General features: G+C 38.9%; 1 protein-coding gene across 1 annotated transcript in view; it reads right to left on the reverse strand.

The window, feature by feature from the left end:
- The window catches only part of CDS2 (CDP-diacylglycerol synthase 2), an 85,320-nt gene that overhangs the window by 17,186 nt on the left and 55,415 nt on the right, over nt 1-12,719 (reverse strand). The window contains exons 6-10 of the mRNA XM_020985364.2: nt 12,091-12,230; nt 11,190-11,248; nt 9,803-9,885; nt 4,218-4,305; nt 1,841-1,909 (exon numbers count right to left, since the gene is read on the reverse strand). Coding sequence (XP_020841023.1) covers nt 1,841-1,909; nt 4,218-4,305; nt 9,803-9,885; nt 11,190-11,248; nt 12,091-12,230 — 439 coding nt within the window. The remainder of the gene's footprint in view (nt 1-1,840; nt 1,910-4,217; nt 4,306-9,802; nt 9,886-11,189; nt 11,249-12,090; nt 12,231-12,719) is intronic.

Raw genomic sequence — 12,719 nt, forward strand, 5'->3', positions numbered from 1 at the left:
GCCTTGGAGTCAGGAGGACCTGAGTTCAAATCCTGTCTCTGACCAAACACTTGACAGTTACTAGCTGTGTGACCCTGGGCAAGTCACTTAAACCCAATTTCCTTTAAAAAAGAAAAAAAAAGGAGAATCATTAGCATCAAGATGACAATCCCATCCATGGGAGCTGATGAGATCAAGGTTTAGACAACAAGATAAACTAGAAGTCTTAATCCAAAGTGGCAAATTTAACCTCACAGTCATCACTGAGACGGGGATAATATCCATACCTAGAATGTGGCTCTTAAGGACTATACATTTTAAGCAGGCCGGGGACATGGTGGATAAAGCACTGGGCATGTAGCCTAGAAGACCTGAATTCAAATCTTGCTTCACATAGTTCTTAGTTTTATGACCCGGGGGCAGATCAGTTAACCTCTGTCTGCTTCAATTTCCTCTTATGTAAAATGGGAATCATAATAATTATTATCTGTTTCTTTCCCTTCCCTCACAATCCGTTGGAGGGGCTTCCTGTCCCTAGAAGTTCACAGGCTGAAAGGCTGGTGGACTTAAAATGAGAAAGGAGTAGCGGGTGCTTCTTAGTAACAAAGTACCATTTGCTGCTTCAAGCTTGTGTTTGTCTCCATTATTTAAATGCCTGCTAAGGTCCTCATCTAAAACCAATCAACTCATATAGAACTTCTGGTCTTAAAGAGCAGATGACCTGTATTTCTGGATAGAATGTCTATACCAGGAGCTCCCTACATCAATAAAATCACAGATTCAGATCTCACTCTCTCACACACACACACACACACACCCCCCACACCATGCATGCAAACAAGGTAATACTGCTGTGTGGGTTCTTAGGAAAAAACCATAATTACTGACTTGAGAGGGGGGATTTGAAGTTGCCCTTAACAGATGGAATCTTCCCTGCTTAAGGACTTTTTTGGGGGGTGGAGGAAGACACTCCTCCAAACAGTGGGAGTTTGTTCAGGGTATTTCTCAGAAGTGGAATCTTGGTCATCAAGAGGTTAAATACAGAAACACAGGCTATGGAATGCATTTTTACATGGGGCCAGCAGAGGGCAACATTGGGATACCCCACCTACTGACACCACACTCTCTTATCCTCTACTTTTTCATAATTCACCACACCCAAATCCTCCTCCCTTTCAAAGAACTGACTGCCTAAGGGCATGGATTGCTTTGCCAGGTCACAAGAGGGTTGAGCAAAGCATTTAAGGAGGTAAAGAAACAGCCCGATTCTGGAGCAGGAAGCTAGAACTTAGAAGAAAATGCTTAGCTCCTACGAGCCATTAGGAGTTAGTGGCTGTAGTAGCTTTCTCAATGTCTTAAAGCACTGACATTGTGGCAGTGGGCTGTGATAGCTGTCACCTTAAAAGGCAACTCAAATGGATCTCCAGGTCCTCTCATTCTTTAGCCAGCTGTGACTCCGGCAGCTACAAAGCTATGATACGGACATCTTCTAGCTGGTTTCCTAAGTGGATTTGTCTACAAAAAGTAAAACTGAAAGACAGACAAATGGTTCATATTTACATAATATCTCATGGTCTGCCAATTACTTCATATGCTTTATCTCATTTGATCTTCACAAAGTGCCACAATTATCTCCATTTTAGAGATGGGTAGGTAAGCAACCATCAGAGGGAAGACTCACAATTCGGTCTTCCTGACTCTCGGTCCATTTCTCTTTGCACTACATGCCTCTGAACCTGGGGGTGAGCACTCAGCTCCCCTCCCACCTCACAAACACTGATACACTCACGGATCACCGACCATATAACCAGCAATAATCCAACAACAAACATTTTCACCCTTGGGATTGTCAACTACCTACCAGAAGCCCAAACACCACAGTGGCAAAGAATCCTCCAATGAAGCCTTCCCATGTCTTCTTTGGAGAAAGCTGCAGGAAGAAAAAAAAATAAGAGTGTAGAATTTGATTCACATCATTTGTTATCCTGCACGTATCCTACCATAAGCTTGATTTTGTCTATACCTTTAATGAATCCTTTTCCACAGGCTTCTTCCTTTTATTTAATCATGAGCTCAAAATCTCTTATTCCTACTAGCTTCTTTTTTTTTTAAAGGCAATTGAGGTTAAGTGACTTGCCCAGGGTCACACAGCTAGTAACTGTCTAGTGTTTGGTCAGAGGCCAGATTTGAACTCGGGCACTCCTGACTTCAGGGCCAGTGCTCTATCCACTAGGCCACTTTGATGCCCCTCCTACTAGCTTCTTAAACTACTATCCAATTTCTTTACTCTCCCCACTATAATGACAAACTTTCAGAAAGAAAAGCACTTACATTTTGTTATTGCCCATTCTTACCTCAAACTGCTATAATCTGACTTCTGTCCCCTTTCCTTACACTAGAGAAACTGCTCCAAGGACACTAACTCCTAATTAACAAACCCAATGGTCTTTTCTCAGTCCCCTTTCTTTTTGCATCACCTAACACTGTAGGCTTCCCCTTGGCACATTCTCTTCTCCCTTGGTTTCTGTAACACCATTTTCATAGCTCCTCCACCTCTCTGACCATTCAGCTCTTCACTAAGCTCCTTAAACCTCGATAGTTTTTTTTTTTGACAAGGCAATTGGGGTTAAGTGACTGGCCCAGAGTCATACAGCTAGTGAGTGTTATGTGTCTGAGGTCAAATTTGAACTCAGGTCCTCTTGACTCCAGAGCCGGTGCTCTATCCACTGCGTCACCTGGCTCGCCCCAGCCCTTGATATTTTTAAATGGATATGCTGCTCACTAGGGCTTTCTGTCCTCAGCCCTCCTCTCTTTTTTCTGTGTACTATCTCTTTGACAATTTCATCCACTCTGAAATTACCTCTTTGCAGATGACTCACAAATCTTTCTCTTTAGTTCTCCTGAAATCTCTTTTGAGCTCCAGATAGATATATGACTTAGATTAAAAAGGTCACATCATAAACAAATTAGAGGAACAAGAAAATACCTTTCACAACTATGAACAGAGGAAGAGTTCATATCCAAAAAAAAGGATAGAGAAGACATCAGAAGATAAAATGGACAATTTTGATTACATAAAATTAAAACATTTTTGCACAAACACAACTAATGCAGTAAATTTGAAAAGAAATAGTTAACTAGGAAAAAACCTTTATAATTTCTCTAATAAAAGTCTGATATCTAATATATATGTACCTATGTATAAATATATGTGTATGGCAATATTTTAATTTAAGAATGAGAGCTGTTCCTCTTTAGATAAATGGCCAAATGGTATGAGTTCTCAAAGAAGAAAATCTAAGCTATTAAGACTATGAAAAAATGCTCCTAAAGCATTAATAATTAGAGCTATGAAATGAAAACAATTCTAAGATTCTACCTCATGCCTATCAAATTGGCAAAGATGACAAAAAGGGAAAGTAACTATTGCAAGAGGGCTGGGTGAAAAAGATACATCCTAATGCACACTGGAGAAGCTATAGATTGGTCCAACCACTCTGAAAAACAATTTGGAACTATGCCCCAAAGCTATCCTTCAGTATCAATCCTAAATCGACACCCTAAAGGGATCAAAGAAGACAAGGACCCATATGTACAAAAATATTTATAGAAGCATTTTTCAAGGGAATAAAAAAATCCCTGCAAACTAAGGTCATACCCATCAACTGGGGAATGGATTAAAAAAACATCTATGGTATGTGAATGGAAGAGAATATTATAATGTTGTAGAAAAAATTATAAAAGGGAAGTTTTCCAAGAAGCCTGGGAAAATTTGTATGACTCAAACAAGCAGAATCAAAAGAACAATTTATATAATAACATTTTTTTTAAATTAAAGGAGTGGAATAGATGTGATTTTGTAATGGCCCTTTCAATTTTAAATCTACTAGTGTTACCCAAAGGGAAAAAAGGTAAAAGAGGGTCACTGAAATATTTTTTAAACACACAGGAGAGAACAGAAGGAAACAAAGACTAGCAAATAACTTTAAAGTTGCACGTTAAATTTATTATATTTTTAACAGGAAAAAGGAAGTTGTACATAATATAAATTCACAGTTTCATGCACAATTCTCTTTTTCCATTCTATGTAAATGCTAATTTTATTTGGTCTTTGCTAAGTTCAGAATAAAAAAATACATTTTAAAAAATCAATTAGGTTTCTCTCTGTCTCCCAAGGCAACTTTTTCCCAGTGAAAGAACTGCCCTGTGATATTTCACGTCAAGGAAAATTCTCTCACCTTGATGAGTGGGGTCCGACCAAAGAAAAAGCCAAACATATAGGCCATGATGTCATTACAGATCACACATGAAATGGGAACAATAAACCTAGGAGGAATTAAAAAAGGAGAGAAGTCAGAAGCATTATTAGCAAGCTGTCAAGATTATTTAAGTACATACAACTCTAACATTTGTTTTTAAAGAATATCTTTAAAAGTGGCCCTGGCCATCTCAGTTCTGATGCTCTCTCCTCTCATCTGTCCCACCCAGCAACACGTGTCATTTCTGATGTCTGCAGCATCCCCTCATCAGCATCACAAGAGTGACCATAATTGAACACTAACATGACTGAGATATCTTCACACTGTAAGGATCTACAAATTCACAGCTATGAATACTCCTTCCATCAACACAGATCAAAACTATTCTGTAACTCAGCAAACAGTCTGTGATTAGAAAAAGTCTATCACCTTGGGCCAGGAATAAGTCTCTCTGAACTAAATTGGCTCAGATGAAAAACTATCAAGGCACTTGAACTCCAAGCCTCACTAGCTTGAAAGTAACTCCTTCAGTTTGTGTTGCTAACATAAACAAGGTCCTCCTCCACCCCACGAGGAGGCCTTTGGGGGACTGAAACACACACACCTTCTAAAAGCTCAACTGCCAAAGTACTAGCTCACAAGTGGGGCAAACGCTCTGAAAAGTATTCTGGTTTCTTATTCTAAAACTCTTACTAGTTTTTCCAAACCTTGATGATCATGTCTTGCCACGTCCAGCTCTGGATTATTCCCACCATCTGCCTCTTCAACTAACATTGACATGATGGTGAACTGAGCTAGAAGCAATCATGAAACTGGTCTCATTACAAATTACGGCAGCTAATCTCAACTGAACCCTCAAGTGCAGTGGGACAAACATTCTATTCCTCCCAACTGATTTTTTTCTCTCACTCTTCTCACACAGCTGTTCTAACCTTCTGTCCCCCCCTTAAGCCTGTTCCCATTCAGCTTCTCAGCTGAAAACCTCAACTCACACTTTGAGCCCATTTCCCAAGAGCTCCCTTTCTCCCCTCCTCACCTCATCCTTTAGATGCTTTCCTCCACTAAAGTACACCTTTCTACATATACCCTTGAACCCATCCCCTCCTCACTTCTCTAGCAAATTGCAACTACTATCATCCCAAAGCTCTAAACTCTCTCACATCTTTAATCTCTCCCTAGGTACTGGCTCTTCCCCTGCTGCCTAAAAATATACCTTTATTGGTTCCATCTCTTCTGTGCATCCCTCTTTTTTAGGAATTTCAGCATGGTGATTGATGGGAAACAAGGTTTTATCTGCTACCTCTTCTTTCAGATCTATATTTGGGGATTTTTGAGCACAGTAATTATAATTAGTTGAGAGATGAAAGTATGAAAGTGGAATGTTCCCTGATTTGCTTCAGATTAGCTAACAAGAGGATTGTGGAAGGTCAGATGATGCCAGGTACTACTGACTGAGTCTAGATGGACTGTAATCCATGAAGTTACTGAAAAAAGAGAGGGAGAACTTTGGAGCTGATTTTAAGGTTGAAAGCAAGCCAAAGACTGCTCACATTTATGAGACACAAGCCAGTTATCAGGCAAGTGCTAGGAGGGGAGGGGGAATATATATATATATATATATATATATATATATACACACACACACACACACACACACCCCTCTATCCTTTAAAAACCCTCACTGATCCCACCATCCTTGCTAGCTACTATCTTCTATCTTTCCTTGCCTCTACAGCTAAACTACTTGAGAAAGCTGCCTGTAACTGGAACCTCACCTTCCTCTCCTCTCATTCTGGCTTCAGACTTCATTATTCAACTGAAACTGGTCTCTCCACAACTGCCAATGATCTCTTAATTGTCAAATTTGTTAGCCTTTCTTCAGTCTTCGTTCATTTTGACTTCTCTGCAGTCTTTGACACTATTACCATCCTCTTCTCCTGGATGCCTTCTCCTCTCTGGGCAATTTTAATGATACTATTCTTTCTTATTTCTCCTCTTAACCCAAGGCCCCTTCTCTTTTCACACCATACTAATTCATCTGGTGAGCTCATCAGCTCCCCAAGAGCTCAATTAGCATCTCTAAGCAGATGATTCCCAGTCTCTGCTGATCTACAGTCACACAATTCCAACCTCCTCTTGGACATCCCAAACTTAACATGTCCAAAAGGGAACTTACTATCTTTCCCCAAAAACCCTCCCTCCTTCTGAACTCCCCTATTACTGTCAAGAACACCATCATCCTTCCAGTCAATCAGGCCTGCAACCTTCGTGTTGTCCACATTGCCAAATCTTGTTTCTACCTTTACACCATCTCTCACATGTCCCCTTCTCTCTACTCATACAACTACAACCCATCCCTTCTCAACTGGCCTAATGCAATAATCTTTTAAAATGAGTTTTTATTGATATCTTTTGTTTTTTACATCATTATAGTCATTCCAAACATCTCTACCCCCTACCTTCCAGAGAGTCATCCCATATGACAAACAGTATTTTTAGAAAGGAAAAAAAAAGCACAACTGATCAATACATTGAAAAAGTCAATGTGAGATGTATAACACCTATGGACCTCCCAACTTCACAAAGTGGCAGGTTGGGGGTGTCCTCTCCCATCTCTTCATTTGAGTCCCATTTGATGTTTATAATTTTGTTATACTTGCTTTTGATTTTTTGGTGTGTAATTGTTCTTCCCATTTATATTATGGTAGCTACTTTGTATAATGTTTTCTTGACTCTGCTTATTTCAGCTTTCATATAGATCTCTTCTGTTGTCATCATACATCATTTCTTAGACCATAATAATATTATATTACACTTATATACCACAATTTGGCCTCAATTGGTGGGCACCAACTTTGTTTACAATTGTTTTCTTGGCAAAACCACCATTTCCTTCTCCAACTCATTTTACAGATGAGGAAACTGAGGCAAACAAAGTTAAGTGACTTGCTCAGGGTCACATAGCTAGTAAGTGTCTGAGGCCAGATTTGAATTTAGTTAGATGAGTCTATCTGACTTCAGGGCCAGTACTCTATCCACTGTGCCACCTAGCTACCCTTACAATTTTTAGCTATTACAAAAAGTGCTGCTGTAAATAATTTGGAGTATATGGAGACTTTCTTCCTATGATGGCTGCCTTGGGGTATAAGTGCACTAATAAGTTTCTGGTTCAAAGAGTATGGATATTTCAGTCACTTCATTTGTTAAATATAGTCCAAAATGCTTGTATCACTTCATAGCTCCACCAACAAGGTATCTGGTGCCTATCGTTCCACAATCCTCCAACACTGACTGCTGTCATTTTTTTTCATCATTTTTGCCAATTTACAGGATAAAAGATGGAACCTCAGGACTATTCTGATTTGCATTTCTCTTACTATTAGTGATTTAGAGCAGGGCTTCTTAAACGTTTCCCACTTGTGAACCTTTCAGCACTTTTCGATCCTTCCTCCTTAATCCTCCCCCACTCCTCTGTAGGGTCTTCTCTTTAGGAGACCAAACAGGTCACTTTTCCCTCATTGCTAGCCCTAGATTTGACTCCAACATATCATGCATTTCTATTTCCCTGCTCCTTTTTCCTCCTTTCATGTACCCTCCCACATTGTAATGTAGTCTCACATCTGCAGTCAAAGTGTGACCAGATTCTGTCCATAATGCCCCAGACCCACCTATTCACTATTACCTCCAACATACTTCTGCTTTTACTCCTGTCTCCTTATGTACATTTAGAAAGAAGTTTCTTACTAGTCTCTCTGCTGTCACTCTGTTGCTGTTACTGTACTTGGCTATTACATTTATTCACTCCTCCAACATTTCTGTTATTTGGAGTATTCAAGAAACAATCTCTTCAGTTCTGGTTTCCCTCCTAAAAATGTTTCAAATACCTCTTTATTATTGAATACTCATCTTTTTTCATGAATGGTTAAACTTAGATTTGCAGGGTAGGTCACCCTGGGCTGCATTTCAAATTCCAGTGCTCTTCCAAATACATTATTCCATTCTCTCCTACATTTCCTAGTTCTGTATTACTGAAATTTCCTTCACTTTGTATTTGAAGGTCATCCTCATGACTGCTTGTAGAACTTGTTTCTGAAATTGACTGTTAAATTTAGATACTACATGTCTTGGAGTTTGCAGTCACAGGTTTTTTTTTTCCTGAAAGTGATCTATGAATTCTTTCAATTAATATTTCATGTTCTATGTTCCTAACATATTCATGTTCTATGTTCTGAGCAGTTCTCTTCTGTTATTTCCTGCATTATGGTGTTAAGGTTTTTTGTCCTGTCATTTTCTTCTGGGAGATGATCCTTAGGTTGTCTCTACACATCTTGTCTTCAAGATCAGTGTGTTTTGCAACTCTGAGGCACCATATCACACCTAACAGATTGGCTAATGTGACAAAAAAGGAAAATGATAAATGTTGGAGAAGATGTGGGAAAACTGGAACACTAATGCATTATTGGTGGAGTTGTGAACTGACCCAACCATTCTGGAGAGTAATTTGGAACTATGCTCAAAGGACTATAAAGCTGTGCATACCCTTTGATCCAGCAATACCATCATTAGGTCTATATCCCAAAGAGATCAAAAAAAAGGGAAAAGGACCCATATTACAAAAATATTTATAACAGTTCTTTTAGTGGTGGCAAAGAACTGGAAATTGAGAGGATGCCCATCAATCGGGAAATGGCTGAACAAGTTGTGGTATATGAATGGAATGGAATACTATTGTTCCATAAGAAATGGGGAGCAGGCAGATTTCAGAAAAACCTGCAAAGACTTACATGAACTGATGCTGAATGAAGTGAAAGAACACTGTACACAGTAACAGCAACATTGTGTGATGATCAGCTTTGTTAGACTGAGCTCTTGTCAGCAATGCAAGGATCTAAAACATCTCCAAAAGTCTCATGATGGAAAATGCTATACATATCCAGAGAAAGAACTATGGAGTCTAAATGCAGGTCAAAGCATACTACTTTCTTTTTGTTGTTTTTTTTCTTTCTTGTGGTTTTTCCCTTTCGTTCTGATTCTTCTTCATAACATGATTAATGTAGAAATATGTTTAATATGATTGCACATGTATAGCCTATATCAGATTGCATGCCATCTTGGGGAGGGGAAAGGGTAGAGAGAGGGGAAAAATTTAGAACTCAAAGTCTTATAAAAGTGAATGATGAAAACTGAAAATACATCAATTTTTAAAAAAGATTAGTGTGTTTTGCTTGTATAGTGAGCACATTTTCTTTTAATATATACACTCCCAATCTATTGTCCTCTCTTTTGTTTCTTTGGTGAGACTTGCCATTGCAGATTCCAGTTCTTCTACTAGTCTGCTCATCATTTTTGTTGGGCAGAGTACTTGGTGATTGACTTTGAATCTGAATTCCTGCAAGCAGATGAAATGACTTGAAACCTGATCAAGAAGACATCTCACATGAGCTATTTTTCTTCAGTTGAGGCCTCATCTCACATGGTAAAGAATGAGATTTGTTCCTCCCTCCACTCTCACGACCTACACACACATCCACACAAACACACACATCCACCTTGCTCCAACTCACCAGATCATTCCTTCAAACAAGTTATGGATAATAAGATGGGACTGGGTCACAACAATAAGCAGAGTCACATGAGTCCAACCAAACTGTAGGAAAGAGAAAAAAACAGTGTCCTTGACTCCAGTCCATCTCTAAAGTCATTTCAGAGAATAGCCTTAAGGAGAAAGCTGTGGTGAATTATGAATAGAAGAGATGCCTCGTCCTGCCCCTTTCTACTCCTTTTGGGAGAGAGGCACATAATCTGTACCTCTGAGCTCTTGTTCACAATGCTGCTTCCCTTCTACACTTCCTCTCACCTTAACTTCCCTTCAAGACAACTGAGATCAGCACTGTGGCCAAACAAGTGAAGACCTGTGCTCTGTGGGCTCCTTGAAAGCAGGGCCTATTTATTGTTTTTCTTTATATCAACAGTATTTAGCACAGTGCCTAGCATACAGCAGGTGCTTTAAAAAACTCTTGCCAATTGATGACTGATTCTATAAAAAATTCAGAGCTAGATTTGAGTTCCCTAGACTTTAACCAGGGAATGAAATCTCAGCTTTTTAGTGGCAGGGCCAAAACTAGAACCTAGGTTTCCTGATTTCCAGTCCAGGGCTCTTTCCACCATACTATGCCAGCATTCTAATACTGAGCAAGACCTCACAAATCATTATCTTAGAATCATGGGATCCAAAAGCAGAAAGGAACTTCAGTCACCTAATCCAACTCCTTAACCTGAGATCCTGTGAGGGACATTTCAAAAAAAGCTAAGACACTGTCCCTGGCCTCTAGAGACTTAAAGCCTGGGTGGAGACTAATCATAAGAATTCATATTTGAGGTATGCTTCATTCAAGATTTACAAAAATATTTTCCTTTAAAAACAACCACGACTGAAAAAAGTACAAGTATTATTATCATCCTTTTACAGATGGGAATCCAAGGCTTACAATAGGGAAATAACTTCCGCAATGTCACACAATTATGAAGTGGCAGAACCAGAATCCACAAAAAGTTGTATTTTTGAAAAAACGCCTAACATTTCCTGAATTACCAAGTTGTCAATCTATAAGAATAGGAGGGGAAAGATTCCCGTAAAGAAATGACTTGCTCAAATCACTCAGAAAGGCATCAAGAGATATGTCCTATATACGATACTAAGTAATAGCATCTGATCAAACTAAGCAGCTCTAAATAGTCTAGATTCATAAGATACTCTCCCATCATGCATCTGTTCCAAATGCCCTGGGAATGGAGAAGGAGTCTGTATGGACACTGTGTTGCCTTACAGTGAAAGACAGGAAAAACTGGGTGAATTTCCCCACTGGAATCCCATTTAAGCTAAGAGCACTCAAGCTGCCTCTTCCCACTTGCCCCTCTCTCTCCTGCAGTCCATCACTTATTTCCTCTTACCATATAGAACTGGAGTCGATAATGCTTCTTAACCAGACTCAATACAAACATGCAGAACCCTAGATGGAAAGAAGTAAAACAGACAAAGATGGGGATGAGTCACTTCCTAGACTCATCTCTTTTTTCAATTTCCATTATCAGTGCTTAGTGGTTCTTTGGATAAATTTGGCAACATTTCAAGGCTTAGTTACAAAGGCCAGAGAAACAAAAAAATACCATTACCACTAATGTTTCTACCAGTCTACCAATCACATGACTGCTCTTTTCAGCAGCTTTCCCCTTAGAAAGATGTTTATGCTTCAACACAAGGCTGAGCTGTTGGTACTAGTGTTATAGACGCTGGCTTTATTCTCTCTTCTGGACAAGCAGCTGAGGTAAAATTCCATGGTCAAGCTTCATCAAATATATGCATACTTACATATGTGTATATGTTCTTTATACATACAGAAATGTACATATTCACTTACTGTGTATTTATACACTCACACCTTCATAGTTACAAGGAAACTTTAAGTCCAACCCTTTCATTGTATGCATGAAGAAACAGTCCAAACTTTCAAAATATTATATGAAATAATTCCTGTTAATAATTTTAAATAACTCATTTGTGAAGCATTATTAAAGTTCATAAAGCAATTCCTCACAATGAATCTTTCAGAAAAGCAGTATAAATATAATCCTATTTTAGACATAGAGAAACTTAGCTAAAGAGAGGTTATGTGATTTGCCCATGTTAATTCAACTACTGAATTTCAAAAGTCAAATCAAAACCCAGATTTACCAGATCCCAGTACCAAACTCTTTCTACTACACCATGCTGCCAGACTGCATTATTTCTACTCAACAGACTCTGTAAATGACAAAAACATGAAGACTAGTGAAGTGACTAATAATTAATTACCTGTTAGGTAAAGAGCAAAGGAAATGAAGCGATGATATTTACTGAGAATCCTCAAAGGTTCCTCTCTCTGGACCAGAGTGAAGAAGTAATCAGTCACTGTTTCACCATAGAAAAAATAATTCACACACAATAGAAAGTACCTGCAAACAAAGAAAAGTTGCTTTCCATGGAAAAAGAAGGACCCACAACATACTCCTTGCACTTAAGCAATCAGACAATGCTGCAGGAAGGTGTTCAACTGAAGTCCCATCCTTCCTGTTTTCTGGCTTCTTGTACATGGGGGACAGGGAAAACTGTGCCTTTCAACTTCCTAGAGTCTTCTAGGCTTTTCAGTTGGGAACATTCCTTAGCAATTCTATTCACTCAATTAGTTTTCAATTATTACCTCTATGCAAATAAATACTAAGTATTATACAAACGATTTCCAAATCTAGCTCTTCAGTCCCACCTGACCTCCCTTCTAAACTCTAGAACTACAGCTCCAGTTGCCTCCAAGATACCATCAACCCTTCAAACTCAACAGATACCGAATTTTAATCACTTTTCCTTCAAAAACTTCTCTTCCTTATGATTTCAGTATTTCTGGTTATGACACTACTATTCATCTAGTTGCCTATATCCAGAACCAT

The sequence above is a fragment of the Phascolarctos cinereus genome, unplaced genomic scaffold, assembly GCF_003287225.1.
Source record: "Phascolarctos cinereus isolate Bilbo 61053 unplaced genomic scaffold, phaCin_HiC Scaffold_2;HRSCAF=192, whole genome shotgun sequence".
In the NCBI taxonomy this organism is placed as follows: domain Eukaryota; kingdom Metazoa; phylum Chordata; class Mammalia; order Diprotodontia; family Phascolarctidae; genus Phascolarctos; species Phascolarctos cinereus.